This window comes from Notolepis coatsorum, assembly GCF_963971535.1.
Source record: "Notolepis coatsorum genome assembly, chromosome: 10".
NCBI lineage: Eukaryota > Metazoa > Chordata > Actinopteri > Aulopiformes > Paralepididae > Notolepis > Notolepis coatsorum.
Window position 1 is genome coordinate 116639310 of NC_140174.1, and position 23997 is coordinate 116663306.

General features: G+C 43.9%; 1 protein-coding gene across 1 annotated transcript in view; it reads right to left on the reverse strand.

Annotated features, from left to right (window-relative positions):
* Positions 1-1028: 1028 nt before the first annotated feature.
* tspan36 (tetraspanin 36) overlaps positions 1029-23997 on the reverse strand; it is an 83757-nt gene continuing 60788 nt past the window's right edge. Inside the window, exons 3-7 of the mRNA XM_084322878.1 lie at positions 18567-18641; positions 14901-14996; positions 12411-12563; positions 3852-3935; positions 1029-3156 (exon numbers count right to left, since the gene is read on the reverse strand). Of these exons, the coding sequence (XP_084179004.1) occupies positions 3076-3156; positions 3852-3935; positions 12411-12563; positions 14901-14996; positions 18567-18641 (489 nt within the window). The 3' untranslated portion in view covers positions 1029-3075. The remainder of the gene's footprint in view (positions 3157-3851; positions 3936-12410; positions 12564-14900; positions 14997-18566; positions 18642-23997) is intronic.

Here is a 23997-nt window from a genome sequence, read left to right on the forward strand (position 1 = left end):
TGTTATGGAACATGGACCTCAGATAGGGGGCGTTATGGAACATGGACATCAGATAGGGGGCATTAAAGGAACATGGACATCAGATAGGGGGTGTTATGGAACATGGACCTCAGATAGGGGGTGCTATGGAACATGGACCTCAGATAGGGGGTGTTATGGAACATGGACATCAGATAGGGGGTGTTATGGAACATGGACATCAGATAGGGGGTGTTATGGAACATGGATGTCAGATAGGGGGTGTTAAAGGAACATGGATGTCAGATAGGGGGTGTTATGGAACATGGACATCAGATAGGGGGTGTTATGGAACATGGACCTCAGATAGGGGGCGTTATGGAACATGGACATCAGATAGGGGGCATTAAAGGAACATGGATGTCAGATAGGGGGTGTTAAAGGAACATGGATGTCAGATAGGGGGTGTTAAAGGAACATGGATGTCAGATAGGGGGCGTTAAAGGAACATGGATGTCAGATAGGGGGTGTTAAAGGAACATGGATGTCAGATAGGGGGTGTTATGGAACATGGACATCAGATAGGGGGTGTTATGGAACATGGATGTCAGATAGGGGGCGTTAAAGGAACATGGATGTCAGATAGGGGGTGTTAAAGGAACATGGATGTCAGATAGGGGGTGTTAAAGGAACATGGATGTCAGATAGGGGGTGTTATGGAACATGGATGTCAGATAGGGGGTGTTATGGAACATGGATGTCAGATAGGGGGTGTTAAAGGAACATGGATGTCAGATAGGGGGTGTTAAAGGAACATGGATGTCAGATAGGGGGGCGTTGACCCATAAAAGGTTGAGAATCACTGTTATAAATAAATAAAGGTGAAAATAAAACAGTCATCAATAGCAAGCATGCGAAACAGGAAGGGGTTGAACCACAATTGATCACAAATTATGTTGAATGGTTGACTTTTTATTAGTTTAGAAATAAAATATACACAACCAGAACTTCACCTCAACAGTGTTAACTGACCATAACATTTTATATAGATATTCATTCATTTAGCTAGCTATAAATAAACACATCTGTTATGTTCCAAATCATTGTCTCTTTCCAGATAACACACTTCATTCACTGTCACAATCCACAAATAAAAGAGTTCCATTCCTAAATTAGATATATCCTTCATATATATAAAAAAAAAAAAAAAACACATGTTTACAAAATGGTCACTAGATAGTAGGGGTGTAAAGGTACACATATCCGTACCGAACCGTTTCAGTACTGGACCCAAGGTTCAGTACAGCTGTGTACCGAATGAATACAACGGTATGTTAACCACTAACAACCGCCGACCGGGTGCTGTTTTTTTCACAATCCAATATAATTATTTAAAAAAAAATTATTTAACAAATCGATTATTAATTTCAATATAGAATATTCGTTGACAGCCCTACAAGTACAATTAGTTACTGCACACTACATCACCCCTGAGTGGAACATGGAAAGCCAAACTTTCCCCCACTGTACCGAAAACTCGTACCGAACCGTGACTTCAAAACCGAGGTACGTACCGAACCGTGGTTTTTGTGTACCATTACACCCCTACTAGATATGTAACCAAGCATATAATGGAAACTATTAATGAGCCATCTTGACACCTTTGTTTATAGAAATAGTGAGTGTCAGAGTGAACACTTTACAAAGTAGATATACAGTATACTTGAGAATTCTGGAATGACCCTTTATTTACTCACAACTTAACAGTCTTTTCTGCTTCAGCGGTTAAAGCCTTGGGGGAAAACAAAAGACGTGAAGAAGAGACGTGAGGAAGAGACATGAAGAGATATGAAGAAGATACGAGAGGAAGATCTAGTAAAATAAGCCTCACTGTGCAAACCCCGGAATGCCGTTTAGTCACATACTTAAACACCATTACTTTGAAATTACATTGAAAAGAGATTCATTCAATGTGGTTCTCTCTTCCAGAGTTGATTGAAAAAAAGAAAATACATCTTGCGAGTTAAAATTAAAATGATGGCTCCACTGAACTCAGGAAGTCAGAGATTAAAATACCATTCCGAACCCTAAATAGTAAAGCTGTGCCACTAACTCCACACAGCACAGCCCATTGAGTCCACGTGAGAGGATTCTGCAAAGTGTAACAAGTATTCCGATTTTATCCCGATTTTATCCCGAGGATAAAAGCGATGCCCAAAGTCACTTTGGATTCGGTTGACCAGATTCACAGGCACAGTGTGTACAGACTTGTTGGAGACTTTGGTGTAAGACTGTAGCCTGGTTCCTGCAGCGCAAGGGAAGTACTGTATGCCCCAACTACTATCGCTTTGGGCAAGGGGGTGAAGAGAGATGAGGAGCAGAGGAGAGGAGAGATGAGAAGAAAAGAGAGGAGGAAAGGAGATGAGGAGAGGAGAGGAGGGATGATGAGAGGAGAGGAGAAGAAAGGAGAGATTAATAGAGGAGAGGGATGGTGTTGGAAGGACAGTTCGTTTTTCCTCTGGAGCATCCTTTGGTTTTTGGTTGATGTTTAATCGTGTGGTTCAGGTGTAGAGAGGAGGATGTTTGACCGTGTGGTTCAGGCGTAGAGAGGGTGATGTTTGACCGTGTGGTTCAGGCGTAGAGAGGGTGATGTTTGACCGTGTGGTTCAGGCGTAGAGAGGGTGATGTTTGACCGTGTGGTTCAGGCGTAGAGAGGGTGATGTTTGACCGTGTGGTTCAGGCGTAGAGAGGGTGATGTTTGACCGTGTTGGTTCAGGTGTAGAGAGGAGGATGTTTGACCGTGTTGGTTCAGGTGTAGAGAGGAGGATGTTTGACCGTGTTGGTTCAGGTGTAGAGAGGGTGATGTTTGACCATGTGGTTCAGGCGTAGAGAGGGTGATGTTTGACCGTGTTGGTTCAGGTGTAGAGAGGAGGATGTTTGACCGTGTTGGTTCAGGTGTAGAGAGGGTGATGTTTGACCATGTGGTTCAGGCGTAGAGAGGGTGATGTTTGACCGTGTGGTTCAGGCGTAGAGAGGGTGATGTTTGACCGTGTTGGTTCAGGTGTAGAGAGGAGGATGTTTAACCGTTCAGGCGTAGAGAGGGTGATGTTTGACCGTTCAGGCGTAGAGAGATTGGTAGCCATTCCTCTTGACTCCTGTTTTGCAGGTGATCACACACACACTCAGCATGCCGAAGAACTGCAACAGGAAGAAACAAGCATGGCATTCAAATTGCGACCAATATTATGGTAATATTCTTACATTATTACAGTTACTTGGTGTCTTGACATGTGTACTTCAACCGTAGCACTATTATGTATGATCTGTACGCAGTTGTAGCTGTAGCTGTAGAACAAGGATATCTGGACATGTGTACAAAGTCAATCGGACTTACGATGTAGATGTTACCCCAGACCGATCTAAAATCATACTTATATTCCCCACGGTATAACGTGCAAATGTATGCATGGAAAAAGTATATTTTTTTTGCATCTTGACCGGAAGAAAGTCACTGTCAAATGACCATAGTATTGTATCCATAGCTATAATATAGAATATAGTTATAGCTCTACAAACAAGGTGGCGGACTCCTAGCTTTTAAAGCGTGGCAGTGAATAGATGGGGCCCGAAAAAGGCGTGGCACCCAAAGTGTTAAGGAGCCTTTCCATCCCACCAAGAGAGACTTCAGAGGCCAACAGCGTGCTAAAAGAGACTCTTCAGAGGCCAACAGAGTGCTAAAAGAGACTCTTCAGAGGCCAACAGAGTGTAAAAGAGAGGCTTCAGAGGCCAACAGAGTGCTAAAAGAGAGGCTTCAGAGGCCAACAGAGTGCTAAAAGGGGCCCTTTGTTCAGCTTGATGGCAGAGTGTGATAAGAGTCTGATAGGAGTGTTTACCTTGATGATGGCAAAGCCCAGGATGACCAGCAAGGCGTAACTCAACACGTCCTGCAGAAGCCGCTCCAGCCTGGCCTCACATCCCTGAAAGACACAGGAAAACACACGGTCACGCTTTCCCCACACATTTAGCTCTTATAAACAGAGCCGCATTCGCAGCCGCATGCACATACTATCAGCGCCTTTAAGCCCCGAATATACTCGAAAACTGACACGTACACGCACACGGCTGCAGACACGCAGCTGTTTTTCTCCTTATATACAAAGCACTAAATGGAACAGGACCAAGCTACATTGCAAATTCTCTAGTCAACTATGTGCCTCCTAGAACATTGGCATTGCGATCATCTACTACTGGTCTATCGAAGGTTCCAAGCCACAGTCTAAGGAACATCGGGGATGCAGCCTTTGCAAACTATGCACCAAAGTTATGGAACATACTACCTATGGACATTAACACATTGTAAGTCGTTATTGCCCGCCATGCGTTGAACCCCAACAACAGCGTAAATCGGTTTTGGGATCAATATAAAAAATGTTCGCCATGGCATTCATAATTCATCCAGCCTCCCTCCGGACTGCAGCGGCACCCTGTCTGAGATTGCAACGCCTCAATACCGCCACCTGGTGGATGGTCGGGCGAGTTACACTCATGCGAAACCGGAAGTGGCGATCGGTGCATCGAGGAAATTCCCCCGGCAGTAATATCTTGTTAGGTTGGTCCAGACAAACACTCGGGTGCATTTGGATCGCTTTCGAAACGCAATAATCGATATGATTTCGGCGTTTATTGCGCCATACAAACCAGAAATGGATCTTTTTCCTCCATGCTCATCGGCGAACGGTAAGAGGACACTAACGTTATTTTCTGCCCGATTGTCCATTTCTTTGTTTGCAATCAGTCTGATCAATATATCAACACATACTAAATAAAGCCGTTACTGATGATCAAGGAATTATAAACGACCCCCCCCCCCCCTTTCCTTCACGCATGATGAAGCATAATGTATACCGATCATATACATTTGAATTTTTTAATATAGCGTGTATAGGAAAGAAACGCCAATCGATCATATGCGTCAGGGCCTATAACTAGCATTTTTGGAATTACAGCAGAAAAGCTTAAAAACACTTATATTCTAGACCAGGGGTATTTTCAGGCCGGGACCCAGAAAATAAGGCGTCAGAGAGCCAACCCAATGCACATCGTCAGGCTTTTCTTTTTTTTTGCCATGCGATCGATTTTTTAAGCCAAATATCACTTCAATCCTATTAAGTTAGTTCAAGTTAGTTATTCATTTATATGTGCTATTTATGAGAGGGCTAACTTGTTGCAAAATAATAATGATAATAATAATATTAGCCTCATTAAAATACTATTGTTGCTTCGGTTGTTTTCAGCGTTTTATGTGCATAATCTGTTATTTAGTTTGAAATGTTCGTTGAAATAAGTAGATTTTTCGTTTTTGTTTATTTATTAAGTTAATATAAAACCATATAGTCACATTTTAGAATAAAATAGAATAGAATTTTATAATACAACTAGAAACACTGTCCTGGCCTGCTTCTAAGTTCAGTGGCCTGACAATTTATTTTTATTTTTTTTTATAAATCATCTCGCGGCCCTCCCGTGGCTGCTCGTGGCCCACCTTTGGGTCGCGACCACGACTTTGGGAACCACTGTTCTAGACGGTATTAACACAACAATGTATGAATGAAAAAATATAACGTTCCCACATCCGGAACGATAGATAATCGATGTTGAATGGGCCATAGTAATGCAGATATAGCTATAATATTTAAAAAGTTATAGCCCTGCAAAGAAGGTAAACATCTCCATAGGCTTACAGCGGTGGCAGACTGGGTATAATGATGGGCACAATGCCCGGCGCCCAATGTGTTAAGGAAGCTAGATCTCTTAATATTTTCAAAAATAAGCTAAAAACGTACCTCTTCACCATAGCCTTTTAATACACTCCGCTGTTGATTGTACTGTAGCACTATTTTACTCTGTCCATTCTATTGCATACTTTTACTATCTATTCTATTCTACTATTTTATTGCACTGTATTATCTTACTGTCTATTACTTTTTATTACAGGTTCAAAACTGTCAGGCTTTAAAACTGTGTAGGACCCAGGCCTAGAACTGCACGCTGAGAGAGGGAACTGACCCCTGAGAGAGGGAACTGACCCCTGAGAGAGAGAACTGCACCCTGAGAGAGGGAACTGAGCCCTGCGAGAGGGAACTGCACCCTGAGAGAGAGAACTGCACCCTGAGAGAGGGAACTGAGCCCTGCGAGAGGGAACTGCACCCTGAGAGAGAGAACTGCACCCTGAGAGAGAGAACTGCACCCTGAGAGAGAGAACTGCACCCTGAGAGAGGGAACTGTGCCCTGAGAGAGAGAACTGTGCCCTGAGAGAGAGAACTGTGCCCTGAGAGAGGGAACTGTGCCCTGAGAGAGAGAACTGCACCCTGAGAGAGGGAACTGCACTCTGAGAGAGGGAACTGTGCCCTGAGAGAGGGAACTGTGCCCTGAGAGAGGGAACTACGCCCTGAGAGAGGTAACTGTGCCCTGAGAGAGGGAACTACGCCCTGAGAGAGAGAACTGTGCCCTGAGAGAGGGAACTGCGCCCTGAGAGAGGGAACTGCACCCTGAGAGAGGGAACTGTGCCCTGAGAGAGGGAACTGCACCCTGAGAGAGGGAACTGCACCCTGAGAGGGAGGTTTGCCCTGAGAGAGGGAACTGTGCCCTGAGAGAGGGAACTGTGCCCTGAGAGAGAGAACTGCGCCCTGAGAGGGAGGTTTGCCCTGAGAGAGGGAACTGTGCCCTGAGAGAGGGAACTGCACCCTGAGAGAGAGAACTGCGCCCTGAGAGAGGGAACTGTGCCCTGAGAGAGAGAACTGCGCCCTGAGAGAGGGAACTGCGCCCTGAGAGAGGGAACTGTGCCCTGAGAGAGAGAACTGTGCCCTGAGAGATGGAACTGTGCCCTGAGAGATGGAACTGCGCCCTGAGAGATGGAACTGCGCCGTGAGAGAGAGAACTGCACCCTGAGAGAGGGAACTGCGCCCTGAGAGGGAGGTTTGCCCTGAGTGGGTAGTTCAAAGGGTCAAAGTGGGTATAAAACAGGAGGGAAGACTGTCAAGTTATAAACTGTGGATACCAAACAGAGAAGGTAAAGACGACTTTGAACTGTTGAACAGTAATCCAGAACTATTTTATTGCACTGTAATTATAATTTTTTTTATCTATTCTATTCTACTATTTTATTGCACTGCACTATTGCACTATTTTACTCTGTCTATTTTATCTCACTCTTTTTATTATTGTCTATTTAAAACTGAATCAAACCATAAACAAGGTGGCCTGTTGGGATGTTAGATCCTAATGTGAAAAACTGTGATTTTATATGTCTGCACTTTATGTGCTCATTTTATGCCTGTCTTTTTCTGTTGTGAAGCACTTTGAGCTGCAGTTTCTGTATGAAAGGTGCTATAAAAATTAAGTTTATTATTATTATATTATCTTACTTGCCTGGGTAAATAAAGGTTAAATAAATGTAAAAAGAAAATTATATATATATATATTTCTTTTTAAAACAGATAATTTTCGATATTACATTTTAATGCCAATATCGGCCGATAATATCGGACATCCCTAGAAAACACACAAGGTCTTCGTCACACATCCCTGAAACACAGGAAAACACACGAGGTCTTCGTCACACCGACGTCTGCTGCACACAGGCAGGTAAACAGCCTGTAAACAGGCTGGTTGTAATCGTGACCATTTCACAAACAGAACAGCAGGTCAAAGATGTGTTGTAATAACCAGGGTTGTTGTAGTACTCAAGTCCGAGTCCTGGACTGATTTTCAGGACTCGTGACTCGACTTGGACTTGAGCACTGATGACTCGGACTCGAGCATTGACTGCATTCGCACCCCGGACAGTGCAGACGAGGACTCGGGACTTGTTAATTGATAAATAAATATTATAATATTATTATTTTTTGGAATAGGCATAATCATCTGGCATAGGATATTGATGGCTAGTGCATTTGTTTGGCTATTGTGTCACAAAGTAAATAAACTCCCTTTGAAATGGTGACCGCTGTGTCATTTATGTTTAATGTAGACCTTTTTTTATTTGTATGTCCGCTCCGAGTGGAGGTGACTCAACCTTGATGACTTGGACTCGGACTCGGGTAATGGGGACTCGACTCGGACTCGACTCGACTCAGGCTCTTCTTTGGTGACTCAGACTCGAACACTGGGGACTCGAGACTCGACTCGGACTCGAGATTTAGTGACTCGACTAACACTGGTTGTAACACAAGGCTGGAGCTATGCAGTAGTCTAGATTCGATTAGATTCAGATGTATGGTCAACATACAGTGACAATACAATACAATAGTGCAGTACAAATTAAAAGAAGTCTGGCATCCAACCAGAGTGCAAATGTAACAGTAAAGTGCAATAGTAATATACAATGTACAGGTGATTAAACGAGAGAGAGAGAGTGTGTGTGAGTCCTATCAAGGACTTTGATCGCCCCAACCATGGACTGTTCCAGCTGATGCGGTCTGGAAAGCGCTACTGCAGTCACACAGCCAGACCCAACCAGCTGAAGAACTGTTTTTCCAGTTTTTTTTCCAGGGCAGAGGGTGAGGTAAGCCGTGCTCGGATGCAGCAATATGACTGACTTGTTCATAAGGGGATAATTCAATTTAATCCAATCCGCACATGATGCTGGGATCTGTTCTCCGGGGGCTCACATTGTAGTCTATACATTCTTTGGTTTAACAGGTCTGGCATTTATGAACTAGGCATACGAATTGGAGATTGGGGGGGCGGCTGGGTAGCGCAGTGGACTAAGCGCTCTCCTACCACCGCAGAGACTCTGGGATCTAATCCAGCTGTCAGCGGTACCTCCGGCTTGGTCAGTCGTCCCTACTAACACAATTGGCAGTGTTAGCGGGTGGGAAGCCGGTGGGGTATGTATCCTGGTGGCTGTAAACAGCAACTCCTACTGGTCGGTCGGGGCGCCTGTTCAGCAGGGAGGGGATCTGGGGGAGATAGTGTGATCCTCCCACGTGTTACACTCCCCCAGTGAGAGTCCTCGCTGTCAGGTGAAAAGAAGCGGCTGGCTGATGTGGTACCCTTGACTGAGATTTCATAATCAAAATGTTAGAACAACCCTGAAAACTGAAAATATCTGTGGTAATAGTAATTCATGCATTACATGGACTCTCAGAGCGCCATTCCAAACCCCCAAGAACCAAACACGTTCTAGAAATGTGACGGTTGAGCACAGCACAAGAGACCAAAAGCGGAGATGCCTCTGTGAGACAAGACCAATGTGGTTGAATCTATACAATAAGACCAATGTGGTTGAATCTATACAATAATAGATTACCATTTTAGGAATGCCAAAGCTGGTTCCTTTCATAGAGTAATACAAAGTGTCAGTTTGGTAGATGGGGTTTGGTGCTGGCTCTTGTGGACTGAATGGTATTAACCTAAGAAGCAATGACTGTACTGGGTTAATGCTAGATCAACACAAGCCCTATTAAGGGAATGTTAAAAGGTCTGAAGTCATCAGACCTCCTCGATGTTGAAAACTGGAAGAAGACACCAACAAGGAAGTCAGGGGGGGGGGGGCGGACCAGCCTCCCCCACACGGTCATCTAAGGAGAAAACGCCATGTATGGAAGCAAGGGGAAATAATGGGGTATAAAATAAGGTATTGGTGATAGAGAGAGCAGGCCAGCTCAGACCCGCCACGACCGTTCCCCAGGGGGTCTGGGGCTGCGTCTCCACCACTTCCACAGACCATGGTTCGACTTTGCCCTACGTGAGTAAACTGTATATGGAATCATCACTGTTTTGTGATAACTAGAGTAAAGATGCCTATCTTAGACCCAGGTTTAATCATGTGGTGACAAGGAGTACTATGGTCTTATTTCATAACATAACATGAATACTATTTATGTGCAAAACTGTCTTGATGTAGAGAGCCACCGTGTTAGGGATATTGGGATTTACCTCATCAATCCTTTTGTACAAATCATGTATTATGCTGAATACATTTCCTGTATGTAACCAATGCATTAACTCTTAGCCACGCTGCAAAATAAATGAGTTTGGACCAAAGCTCCTGGTTGTCTGGCTAATACAAGCTTATTTCTCAGCTGACTAAAGTCAGGTGAGGAGACCATTCTATCACTCTGTGATCTTTTCCTTCATCCAGTTAGCAACCTCATTGTGCTGTAATTAACCGTAGATATTCATTAGGAATATACGACACTGACTCCACTTGTATCGGAGGAGGCATGTGATAGTCTTCACCCTCCCTAGGCCGACAATAGGGGGCAAATGCGCGCAACAACCAGGAAGGGAATTGGCATAACGACTAAATTGGGATGGGAGAAAATACGGAAAAAATTGAGATTGGGAATTAAAATGTTTGGATGCTGGTTATGGCTGGTTGTGTGGATAGATCATGAGAATGAGCTGTACTTTTGGAGGGACTCTTTACTCAGGATATGCTACATCAGAAGGACCTGCCCCTTCCTGTCAGAAGGATCCTCCTGCAATCAACAGTCATGTCTCGCCTCGACTACTGCAATGCACTGCTAGCTGGCACAGCGGCCTGCCTGATCTCCAACCTACCAAAAGTCAGCCCACTTCTTAGAGAGTTGCACTGGCTTCCCATTCCTCGACCTGGCATACTGTGCAGCGAGGGGAACGGCTCCCTCCTACCTCCGGTCAATGGTCTCTAACTACGCTACTCTCTACATCTTATTATTGTTATTGAAAACCTTTATTTATCCCCGAGGGGAGATTCAGATGTCCATCACAGCATAACAGCAATTTAAAAACAGTTAATGGAAACAGTTAATACATAACATACACTTATTATTAGTATGTGTTAAAAACAAGATGGACAAATACATAGGGCTAAAAAGAAGAGCTAAAATAGGGCTAAAATAGAGCTAAAAGTGGTGAATGGAAGAAAAGAAAAGAAACAAGTCCAATCGTGATGTTAAATAATTAAATTAATTGGTTACAGTCCACAACCCAGCTCCTCCAGTCCACAGCAGTTGGCCCGTCCTGGCCCTGCCTGGTTGTGGAGCCTGATTGCCACCGGCACAAAGGACTGCCCAAAGCGCTTTGTGGTATGTCGGGGGGGGATAAGTCTGTGGCTAAACGTGGACCGCATTGCGGTCAGCTCATCATGGAGGGGGTGGCAGGGGTTCTCTAGGATAGCGTACAGCTTCATCCTCGTACTCCCCTCTGCCACCACCTCCAGACTGTCCAGGTCCGCTCCCACCACGGAGCTTGCTTTTTTTTTATTATTTTTTCCCCCCTTCTTTTTCCATTTTCTCCCCTCCCAATGTTAGTCGTTATGCCAATTCCCAATCCCCTTCCTGGTCATTGCGCACTCTACCCCCTACCGTCGGTCTGGGAGGGCGGAGACTATCACATGCTTCCTCCGACACATGTGTACCCAGCCCACCGCTTCTTTTCACCTGGCAGCGCGGACTCTCACTGGGAGAGTGTAACGTGTGGAAGGTCACACTACCTCCCTCCAGATCCTTCCCTTGCTGTGCAGGCGCCCCGACCGAACTGTAGGAGTCGCTGTTTACAACGACCAGATTACCACCCACCGGCTTCCCTCCCGCTGACTCTGCCAATTGAGCCAGTATGACGGCCGGCCAAGCCGGAGGCAACGCTGACAGCCGGATTCAATACCAGTGTCTCTCGTGTTGGTGACGAGCGCTTAGTCCGCTGCGCCACCCAGCCGCCAGAGCTTGCTTTTTTGACCAGTTTATTTATTTTGTCTGTGTTGGTGTTGCCCCCCCATACCACAGCGAAAAAGAGGGCACCAGCCACCACAGACTGGTAGAACATCTGCAGCAGTTTGACCTGAGCCCTCTCAGGAAGAACAGTCTGCTCTGTCCCTTCCTGTTCCTTCTGGCCGCCTCAGACCCACTCATATCCAAGCTCTGTGGCGTCATCAAAGAGAAGCAGGCTATCGCTCCACAATGGTGAAAAGAACTTCCCACCACAGTCAGGACAGCTGAAACTCTAAACACACGTCTTCAATCAATTATCTGAAATAAATGTTTTAAATAAAGAAAAACGACTAACCTTTGTACTGTATCTTTTACTAGTATGCACTCTGCTACTAAGTAATCTACCTTGCTTATATTATTACCTACTATGCTAATATGCACTCAAGACTAACACTGAAGTTCGACACTGTTTGATGAACAATGTTACTGCCCCTTAGCTGCCAGAGTTGTACCCTTCCTGCTGACTTGTTGGTCATCAGACAAATCATTTTTTTTTTTAATTATTATTATTATTTTATTTTTTCATTACCGAAATGTGGCACCGGTGGATCTCACGTGAATCAGTACTCTGTAGTACTACAGACGTGATTCGGTCGATACCCTTAAAAGTACCGGATCCGGTACCCATCCCTAGTGAACAGACACAATGCTGGATGTGAGAGGTGGTGTTACAGACACGATGCTGGATGTGTTACAGACCTCTGTGTTGAGCAGGTCCGGCTGGTCCACTCGACCGGTACACTCCATGCTGGTGCTGTTCTTGCAGCAGGACAGAGGAAGCGTGTTGTTATGGCTGAAGTACCAAGGAGTCATGGTCCAGTTGGTGTAGGTATGAACGCCACAACACTGAAGCTATAGGAGGGAGGGAGAGAGAGAGAGAGAGAGGGAGAGAGAGAGAGAGAGAGAGGGAGAGAGAGAGAGAGAGAGAGAGAGGGAGAGAGAGAGAGAGAGAGATAGTTTGGGTTTTGGGGACAGACAGTCCCCCCTGAGACATATTCAACCCTAGTTCCACCTAGTGTCTATAGTCCCCCTTGAGACGTATTCAACCCTAGTTCCACCTCATGTCTATAATCCCCCTGAGACGTATTCAACCCTACTGTAGTTCCACCTCGTGTCTATAGTCCCCCCTGAGACTTCATATGGCTGGACGTACCGAACCGTGACGTCAGTAGCACGAAGTAGAGAGAAAGAGAAAGAGAGAGAGCGAGAAAGAGAGCATGGCTCAGAAGAACAGTTGAGTTACTGAGAGGATTAAAAGAAAGGGCTTCAGCAGGTTTGATGACAAACTGAACTGAAGCCCAATCCTTGATCCAAATAGAAACCATGGTAACTAAGGATGTTCGATATTGGCTTTTTTTACAGATATCCGATATACCGATATTGTCCAACTCAGCGTTTCCGTTAGCCGGTAATTACCGGTATTTGGCCGGCAAAATCTGTTGAAGTCCGACAAATTTAATCTCTCCGGTCATAGTGTCCGGTGAAAATAGTTCCCTCTGGGCACAGTTTGATTATTTGAATTGTATTTGGATGGGCTGGAGTTGGGTGGCCTATGCGATGAACGAAACAATCATTGCGTTTGTTGTCGTTGCTTCGCCAAGCAGCCGGTCTGGTAATGACGACGCTGTGTCAGTGAGAGCTTGCTGCTGGATTTGCGGAAGGCATGCAGCTGCAGACCCACAGAACCCACCAGCTTTGCTGGCACAGTGCGGTCCCCAGACCTGGAAAGCTGCTCTGCGGGTCTGCAGCTGGATGCTTCTTGCAAACTAACTGCAGGCGGCTGGCCGGCTCGCGCTGATATTGTTGGACCGGCTGCTTGGTGGAGCAACGATGAAACGAATGTAATGAATCGTTCGTCGCATGGGCTATTTAATTTTGGCCTGTTTTGGTACGGTTCGGGTGGTCAAGTTGTGCTTGGAGGGAGTTGTTTTCACCGGACATTATGACCAGCACCAAGTCGTTGGGAGGTGGAGATATACATCACGCAAACCCACGATAATGTTGCCGTCTCTCTGCCAAATTTCTCAGTTCTTCGCTTGATATAATTAATACAAATGTCCAATATAACGGAATTCGTTAGCTCATAAAAATGTGATTATAACAGACTGCTGTTTAGTGTAGTGTTTAGTGTTACCCACATACGCGGTCTATTTTATTTCAAGTCAGCAGCAGCACGGAGTATCGAGGGACTTATTTTATTTGGAATATATTAATGACTGTATACGCAAAAGTAGTCTAGTTTTAAGTAATAATATTATAAATCTACATGCCTTGAGGATGACATTCTTTATATAGCCTGCCTATCAATCGTTTTAAAGCTCAATAAACTATGACCGGAATTAATCTCATTTGTCCGGTAGATTGAAATCTTGCAGGTCACGGAGACCGGCAACAATTTTTTCTAACGGAAACCCTGGTCCAACTCTTAATTTCCGATACCGATATATGCAGGGTTCCCCCCCCCGCCCAAAAACACAACATTATGCATACTTTTCACAATAAATAAAATAAGAATTTGTTCTTACTTGAATGGGTAAATAAAGGTTAAATAAATGTAAAAAAAAAAAAAAAACAGATATTTTTAATATTTTTAATGCCAATATCCGCCGATAATATCGGTAGGCCGATAATATCGGACATCCCTAATGGTAACCCATGTAAGACATGTTGCCCTTCTCAAGCCAATCAACTGAGCTCTTTATACAAGGACTAAATCCAAGGTAAATATGAGTATTGAAATTGTATCTGCTGTAGTATCTGCTGTATTTTGTGACTGTAAACAGTTTGTTTCCAGTAGTGATGTTTGTTAAGTTTGACTCATGACTCATGGTTACTTTTACATCAACACTTAAATAAAAAAAAAAATCTTAAATCAAAATAAAGGTTTAACATTTATTACTGTACATTTTACTGTATATTTTTGGCTGTATATTTTAGAATGTATATACATATTTTAGAATGTATATCCCCGACTGTATTTAGATTTTTATTTGTGATTTTAGATTTTTAACTACCTAAATGTTTATTGTGAGCTATCTGTAGTGCTGAATTTCCCCAGGAATCAATACAAGTACTTATATTCTATTCTAAAACAGATCGAAATTAAGAAATTACATGTTCCATCCACACATCAAATATAGACATAATGTGTCTATATGGTCCATTTATATCCCTAGGCAACATATTGACCTGAGTCTGCAGGTAGTCCACTGCATTGGTCTCAGAGCTTTCTCCATCGTACTTCATGAAGACGTTGTTCATAGAGTTCTCCAGGTCTCCCTTTATCTGGTGGGACAGACGGAACACACAGAAACCTTTATCTGGACGTGTGGGACAGACAGAGACACGTGGGACAGACGGAACACACAGAAACAAAGATCAATTTCAAACAATGCATCAAACTTGACCTGATGCCATTGTGCATCCCTTCCTTGGGAGGAATTGATCCATCTCAAATCCCGAGTTTGACATAGGTCCCAATTAGTTTAATTACATTTGGGATGCCAGGTGGCACATGAGAATGCACCCATACGCTCATTGATTTTAATTACCTTAATAAAACAAACTAGATTACAATTCGAAGGGCCACTTCATATCTCTGTCAAACGATAAATTCAGCTCAGGCAATTCAGGGGGGGTTGCTTGAATTGAACTTTGCGAGCGTCTAGTGGCTGCATCTTTCGCCGAACATATAAATTACAGTTAAAAAGATTTATTTATTGCCGTTCGAACGCCACCTCATTCGACCAAAGCCGTGCCTTGGTTCTCGAGTTACATGACAATATGTCAGGCGAGCGTGGAGCGTGTTTTTACACGCCGGGTGTCAGATGACCACCCCGGACTCCCGACGCTCCAGAACTGCCAATCTACGCTGCTGGCAAAAATGATTGGTCAGCGTTGTAGCCAATGAGTGTACCTTTCCAATGATACCCCACGTATGTGAATAAGGGATCTAGGTGAAAGTTGACAAGCTAAAACCAGAAGTGAAAAACACTTCAGAATGAACGGCCGTGGATGAGGAAATGGATTTTTGAGAGCTATTTTCTTTGTCGCACGGTTTACCCGGATAAGACCATGGCTTAGAGTAGACGACAGAGTACAGCAACTTGCAATGGGCCTGGTCTACAAGATACACTACACCACTAAGGTACCCATGTACATGTCGAAATACTTCCCAAAGGTCAGTGAATACCACGACCACAACACCAGAGGGAGTTCCACAAATCATGTTAAACCCAGATTCGGCTCAAACAAGGGTCTAAACACGTTTCGCAATTATGAATTGTGGAACGCCCTACCCACAGCTATAAAGGAATGTGAATCACTACCCACCTTCAAAACCACTCTCAAAGAGCACCTACGGGAGGGTGCAATTCAAAACTGGCCCCTGTAAATGTTTCTTGTGTTGTGGATGTGCAGTGGACGGCAGACTGGGACAAGCTCAGTCAGTCTGTGATTCATGTTGTTGACAACTTGATACATAATTGATGCGTTTTGGTGTCTTAATCAGAGTTTCCAACGCCAGGGTCTATGTGACAGGCATTGTACTCTTAAACAGTACTGTATATTTGTAGATCTGGTATGTCTGGATGTAACAGTACTGTTTATCTGTATGTCCTGTATGTCATAAATGTCATTGTGAATTGAAAATGGGGGACCCTGATGTAAACAAGACGAAAGTCTTTCTCTGGTCTGCATCCCCTTAACAATTGTGTGTATTGAGTCGTACTGTATTGTACCCATTCTGCAATCTGTTAATAAAGTTTTCAACCAATCAATCAATCAATCATCTCTCTCAAAGAGCCATTCCTGAACGTATTTTTCCAAAATGTTGACCTGTACTACATAAGACGTCAGGCTACGGAACCACAGTGTTTTCCAGCTTATACCTCTATGCTGGAATATTGGAATATGGAATCTTTCAACCACTACAGAAAAATGTGAGTACACAAGTTCAAGTTAAACTCAAGTTCAAACCTCTGTTACTCTATTTCATTAGCACTAAAAGTGATTTTCCTTTTTTGCACTAGTAACTTCAGAATGTTATCTTTCAAAAGAGACTAGGCTCATGCATGTGCTATACGTATAAAAAAGCAATGCTTTGCAAAAGTATGCAAGTTCAAGTAAAATAAAACTGCCGCTTTTCTGCCCGCCTGTTAACACATCCACCGCCATTCACGTTATACAGCGTTATTGCCCGCCATGCGTTGTCTGCCAAACCACGCTGTACAGCGAGATTGAGATCATATTTAATAATATGATAATATAATAACTAAGGCTGTCAAATATATCGCGTTAATATCGCGTTAACTCCCGATTCTATTAATGCCACTAATTTTTTTAACTCAAGATTAACTAAATTTTTTTTTTTTTTAACTAGACTTCACTCATTATTGATGCTCTCATTGATACTATGTTTGTTTCTGAAGTGTGTGTGTGTGTGTGTGTGTGTGAGATATAGAGAGAGAGGGGGGTGAGAGAGATGAGGAAGGGGCAAAAGAGAAAAAGAGCTGGGAGAGTGTGTGTGTGAGGGAGAGAGGGGGGTGTGTGATTAATCAGCCCTTGTGTGTGTGAATGTAACAAGTTCCTAACGTTTTCTTTCCCCTATTATTTCATGCACACTTTATTCATTGTTTTAAAATTATTTTCTTTTAAGTTATTTTGTGCATCACTCTGTTTTGAATTTGATGCAAATTTGCATCCTTTTGTGTTAAATGGCTGCACAAAGCAAGCATTTGTTGACTCGCATGTTGATAAGAGTATTAAAACTTGGAACTTGAAAAAGATCTGTTTAAGGTAAAAAAAAAAAATGCGATTAATTTGCGATTAATCGCGAGTTAACTATGGACAATCATGCGATTAATCGAGTTAAATATTTTAATCGTTTGACAGCACTAATAATAACATAATTCAGCCACCCAGTCTCTGGTGATACAGTGGGACTCTGCACAATATTGCAACGCCTCAATACCGCCGCATGGTGGATGATCGGGCAAGTTACAACCGGAAGTGGAAATCGGTGCATCTGGGAAATCCGTCCGGCAGTCACATATTGTTGCGGGACTCCAGACATACACTGGCGTGCATATGGATCGCTGCCATAACTCAATAATCGATATGATTTGGGCGTTTATTGCGCCATACAAACCGGAAATGGATCTAGGAGATCGACGTCAAATAAGTGGGGTCTTTTTCCTCCAGTCTCGTCGGCGAACGGTAAGAGGACGCTGACGTCATTTTCAGCCCAATTGTTCATTCATTTCACTGCAAACCGATCTGATCAATATATCACCCATACTGCATAAAGCATTTACTGACGATCATGCAATTATAAATGACCCCCCCCCCCTTTCCTCCGCGCATGATGACGCATAACGTATAGGATCATATACAGTCGAATTTTTTAATATAGCGTGTATCGGGAATAAACGGCAATCGATAATCTATATATGCATTTAGGCCTATAACTAGCGTTCTAGGAATTACTGCAGAAAACGATAAAAACATACTTATATTCTAGAAGGTATTTTTGTATGAATGTGTGAATGAAAAAGTATAACGTTCCTACATCCTGAACGATAGATAATCGATGTTGAATGGGCCATAGTAATGTCAATTTAGCAATACAATTTAAAAAGTTATAGCCCTGCAAAGAAGGTGAACATCTCCATAGGCTTAGAGTGGTGGCAGACTGGCTATATTGATGGATATAAGTTATGGCAGGGAATGTGTTAAGAGGTTATTGGATAAACCGATGGATGAATGAATGAATGAACGAACTAACGGATTAATGAACGGATGAATGAATGAACGGATTAATGAACGGATGAATGAATGAATGGATGATTGACTCACCCTGCTTTGGTAGATGAAGCCGAGGACCACAGCAGCCACCTCTGCTACAAATATGGCCATGATAATCATCAGGAACTGAAACAGACCAGAGTGACACATAATACCACTGAACACACTGGAAGAGTGATACATAATACCACAGAGACAGGAATAATAATAATAATAATAATAATGGATTGGATTTTATATAGCGCTCTTCTCTGACTCAGAGCGCTTCACAGAGTCCATTATTCGTTCATACACAGTCATCCCGGTGGTGGTAAGCTACAATTGCAGCCAGAGCTGCCCTGAGGCAGACTCACGGAAGCGTGGCGAATAATCATCGCCTACGGCCCCTCCGACCACCACCAACATTCATTCACATGCATACACATTCATACGAGGCGAGTAGGTTAAGTGTCTTGCCCAAGGACACAATGGCAATGGGATGTACATGGGCTTGAGCGGGATTCGAACCACCAACCCTTTGATCATTGGACGCCCCGCTCTACCCCTGAGCCATAGCCGCCCCACAAGGTGTCACTTCTGGAAGAGTGATACATAAGACCACTGAGACAGGAAGTAACACACTGGTAACACACTGGAAGAGTAATACATGAGATCACTGAGACAGGAAGTGACACACTGGAAGAGTGATACATACGACCACTGAGACAGGAAGTGACACACTGGAAGAGTGATACATAAGACCACGGAGACAAGAAGTGACACACTGGAAGAGTGATACATACGGCCACTGAGACAGGAAGTGACACACTGGAAGAGTGATACATAAGACCACGGATACAGGAAGTGACACACTGGAAGAGTGATATAAGACAGGAAGTGACACACTGGAAGAGTGATATAAGACCACTGAGACAGGAAGTGACACACTGGAAGAGTGATATAAGACAGGAAGTGACACACTGGAAGAGTGATATAAGACCACTGAGACAGGAAGTGACACACTGGAAGAGTGATATAAGACCACTGAGACAGGAAGTGACACACTGGAAGAGTGATATAAGACCACTGAGACAGGAAGTGACACACTGGAAGAGTGATACACACAACCACTGAGACAGGACGTGACGCACTGGAATAGTGATACATACGACTACTGAGACAGGAAGTGACACACTGGAAGAGTGATATAAGATCACTGAGACAGGAAGTGACACACTGTAAGAGTGATATAAGACCACTGAGACAGGAAGTGACACACTGGAATAGTGATATACGACCACTGAGACAGGAAGTGACACACTGGAAGAGTGATATAATACCACTGAGACAGGAAGTGACACACTGGAAGAGTGATACATATGACCACTGAGACAGGAAGTAACACACTGGAAGAGTGACATAAGACCACTGAGACAGGAAGTGACACACTGGAACAGTGACATAAGACAGGAAGTGACACACTGGAAGAGTGATACATACGACCACTGAGACAGGAAGTGACACACTGGAAGAGTGATATAAGACAGGAAGTGACACACTGGAAGAGTGAGATAAGACAGGAAGTGACACACTGGAAGAGTGATATAAGACCACTGAGACAGGAAGTGACACACTGGAAGAGTGACACATAAGACCACTGAGACAGGAAGTGACACACTGGAAGAGTGACACATAAAACCACTGAGCCAGGAAGTGACACACTGGAAGAGTGAGATAAGACATGAAGTGACACACTGGAAGAGTGATACATAAGATCACTGAGACAGGAAGTGACACACTGGAAGAGTGATATAAGACAGGAAGTGACACACTGGAAGAGTGACATAAGACAGGAAGTGACACACTGGAAGAGTGATATAAGACAGGCTTGAACTATGACCTCTGCCAGTGGGTCTTGGACTTCCTGACGGGCAAACCCCAGGTGGTGAGAGCAGGCAACTGCACCTCCTCATCCATCACTCTCAACATAGGGGCCCCCCAGGGCTGTGTTCTGAGTCCCCTCCTCTACTCCCTGTACACACATGACTGTGTGGCACAGCCAGCGGAACAACAACACAATCATCAAATTTTCTGATGACACAGTAGTAGTGGGCCTGATCTCTGCAAATGACGAGAGGGCCTACTTGGAGGAGGTCAAGGTTCTAGCGGGATGGTGTCAAGAGAACAGCCTCTCCCTGAACATCAGCTAAACAAAGGAGATGATTGTAGACTTTAGGAGGTCGGAGGTCAGGGACTACAGCCCCCTCAGCATCGACGGGCACCGGTGGAGAGAGTGAACAGTTTTAAGTACCTCGGAGTCCACATATCCGAGGACTTGACATGGACCTCACACATCGACAGTGTTGTGAAGAAGGCACGGCAACGCCTCTACTTCCTCAGGAAGAAACTAAGGAAGTTCCAAGTCAGTCAGAAGATCCTTAGAACTTCTACTCATGCACAATAGAGAGCATCCTTACTGGCAATATCACCTCCTGGTTTGGGAATAGCACCGCACAAGACCGTAGCAGACTACAGAGAGTGGCCCGCTCAGCCGAACGCACAATTGGAGGAGGGCTTCCCACTCTCCAGGGCATTTACAACATGGGCATGGGCTAAGAGAATTATCAAAGACTCCAGCCACCCAAACAACTGCCTCTTTGAACTGCTGCGGTCAGGCAAGCGATACCGGAGTCTCATGGCAAGCACAGAGAGACTCAAAAGAAGCTTCTATCCCCAGGCCATCAGGATGCTCAACGAACAATAACACTATGTAACAACCATCAAATGCACACACATCCACACGCACACACTCACTTTAAACATACAACTCACTGCAGCACCCACTTTAACCACTTTAGTACACCTAAGCACACTTTATATTTATCGGTAAAGAATTTGCACTACAACCCATACCTCATTACACCTTACTGTAAATTATATTGTACCTCATCCCACTTCTGCTTTGCACTGTATAGTATATTGTATGGTAACTCAGTTACTTCTACTCTACATAGAGCATTGTATGTATATATGTATATACTGAACATTTTGTCTACGTACTTGACTTCTATTTTATAGAGTGATATAAGACAGGAAGTGACACACTGGAAGAGTGATACATAAGATCAATGAGACAGGAAGTGCCACACTGGAAGAGTGATACATACGATCACTGAGACAGGAAGTGACACACTGTAATAGTGATACATAAGACCACTGAGACAGGAAGTGACACACTGGACGAGTGATACATAATACCACTGAGACAGGAAGTGACACACCGTAAGAGTGATACATAAGATCAATGAGAGAGGAAGTGCCACACTGGAAGAGTGATACATACAATCACTGAGACAGGAAGTGACACACTGTAATATTGATACATAAGACCACTGATACAGGAAGTGACACACTGGAAGAGTGATATAAGACAGGAAGTGACACACTGGAAGAGTGATACATAATACCACATATACAGGAAGTGACACACTGGAAGAGTGATACATAAGATCACTGAGACAGGAAGTGACACACTGGAAGAGTGATACATAAGACCACTGATACAGGAAGTGACACACTGGAAGAGTGATATAAGACAGGAAGTGACACACTGGAAGATTGATACATAATAACACAGAGACAGGAAGTGACACACTGGAAGAGTGATACATAAGATCACTGAGACAGGAAGTGACACACTGGAAGAGTGATACATAAGATCACAGAGACAGGAAGTGACACACTGGAAGAGTGATATAAGACCACTGATACAGGAAGTGACACACTGGAAGAGTGATATAAGATCACAGAGACAGGGCATGACACACTGGAATAGTGATATAAGACAGGAAGTGACACACTGGAAGAGTGATACATAAGATCACTGAGACAGGAAGTGACACACTGGAAGAGTGATACAAGATCACAGAGACAGGACGTGACACACTGTAAGAGTGATACATAATACCACTGAGACAGGAAGTGACACACTGGAAGAGTGATACATAATACCACAGAGACAGGAAGTGACACACTGGAAGAGTGATACAAGACAGGAAGTGACACACTGGAAGAGTGATACAAGACAGGAAGTGACACACTGGAAGAGTGATACAAGACAGGAAGTGACACACTGGAAGAGTGATACAAGACATATACGACAGGAAGTGACACACTGGAAGAGTGATATAAGACAGGAAGTGACACACTGGAAGAGTGATACGACAGGAAGTGACACACTTGAATAGTGATATAAGACAGGAAGTGACACACTGGAAGAGTGATATAAGACAGGAAGTGACACACTGGAAGAGTGATATAAGACAGGAAGTGACACGCTGGAAGAGTGATACAAGACATGAAGTGATACACTGGAAGAGTGATACAATACATATACGACAGGAAGTGACACACTGGAAGAGTGATATAATACAGGAAGTGACACACTGGAAGAGTGATGCAAGACATGAAGTGACACACTTGCATAGTGATATAAGACAGGAAGTGACACACTGGAATAGTGATATAAGACAGGAAGTGACACACTGGAATAGTGATATAAGACAGGAAGTGACACGCTGGAAGAGTGATACAAGACAGGAAGTGACACACTGGAAGAGTGATATAAGACAGGAAGTGACGCACTGGAAGAGTGATACAAGACAGGAAGTGACGCACTGGAAGAGTGATATAAGACAGGAAGTGACGCACTGGAAGAGTGATACAAGACAGGAAGTGACACACTGGAAGAGCCAGACAGGAAACCAAAATCCTCAAAAGGTTCTTTCATCACCACATTATACAACAGTGAACACTCGCTGACACACAGACACACAGACACACAGACACACAGACACACAGACACACTGACACACTTAGGGCTGGGCGATAAAACGATAACGATAACTATCGCGATAAATTATTTCCTCGAAATAAACATGAAACGTGGTCGCAAAGTTTCGATATATCGATTTTCCAAGCTTGGCTCCGTTCAGCCTCGGCTCAACACACTCACTAACAACAACCAGCGTTACGTGATGACGTACTTACGCACAACAGCTAACAACCAATCAGTGAAGGAGATGGCCGAGACCTGGAAGGAGGTAGGACTCACTCAACAACAAGGCTTGCTAGGCTAATTAGCTTGCACGGCATTGTTTTATATATTTACGTGCCGAGTATGTGTGTGTTTTGAATTCTGAGGCCACGTTTATGGTAGTGTGGGATATACAGTGGACGCCGTTTCAATATATTGTGGCGGAAGAGAGTATTTTAGTGTCATATTTAGCACATTGTCATGGAATACTCCGCTTAGAACCAACAGGCTGGCTAGGATAACTAGCTTGCACGGCACTGTTTTATATATTTACGTGCCGAGTATGTGTGTGTTTTGAATTCTGAGGCCACGTTTATGGTAGTGTGGGATATACAGTGGACGTCGTTTCAATATATTGTGGCGGAAGAGAGTATTTTAGTGTCATATTTATTGTCATGAGATACTCCG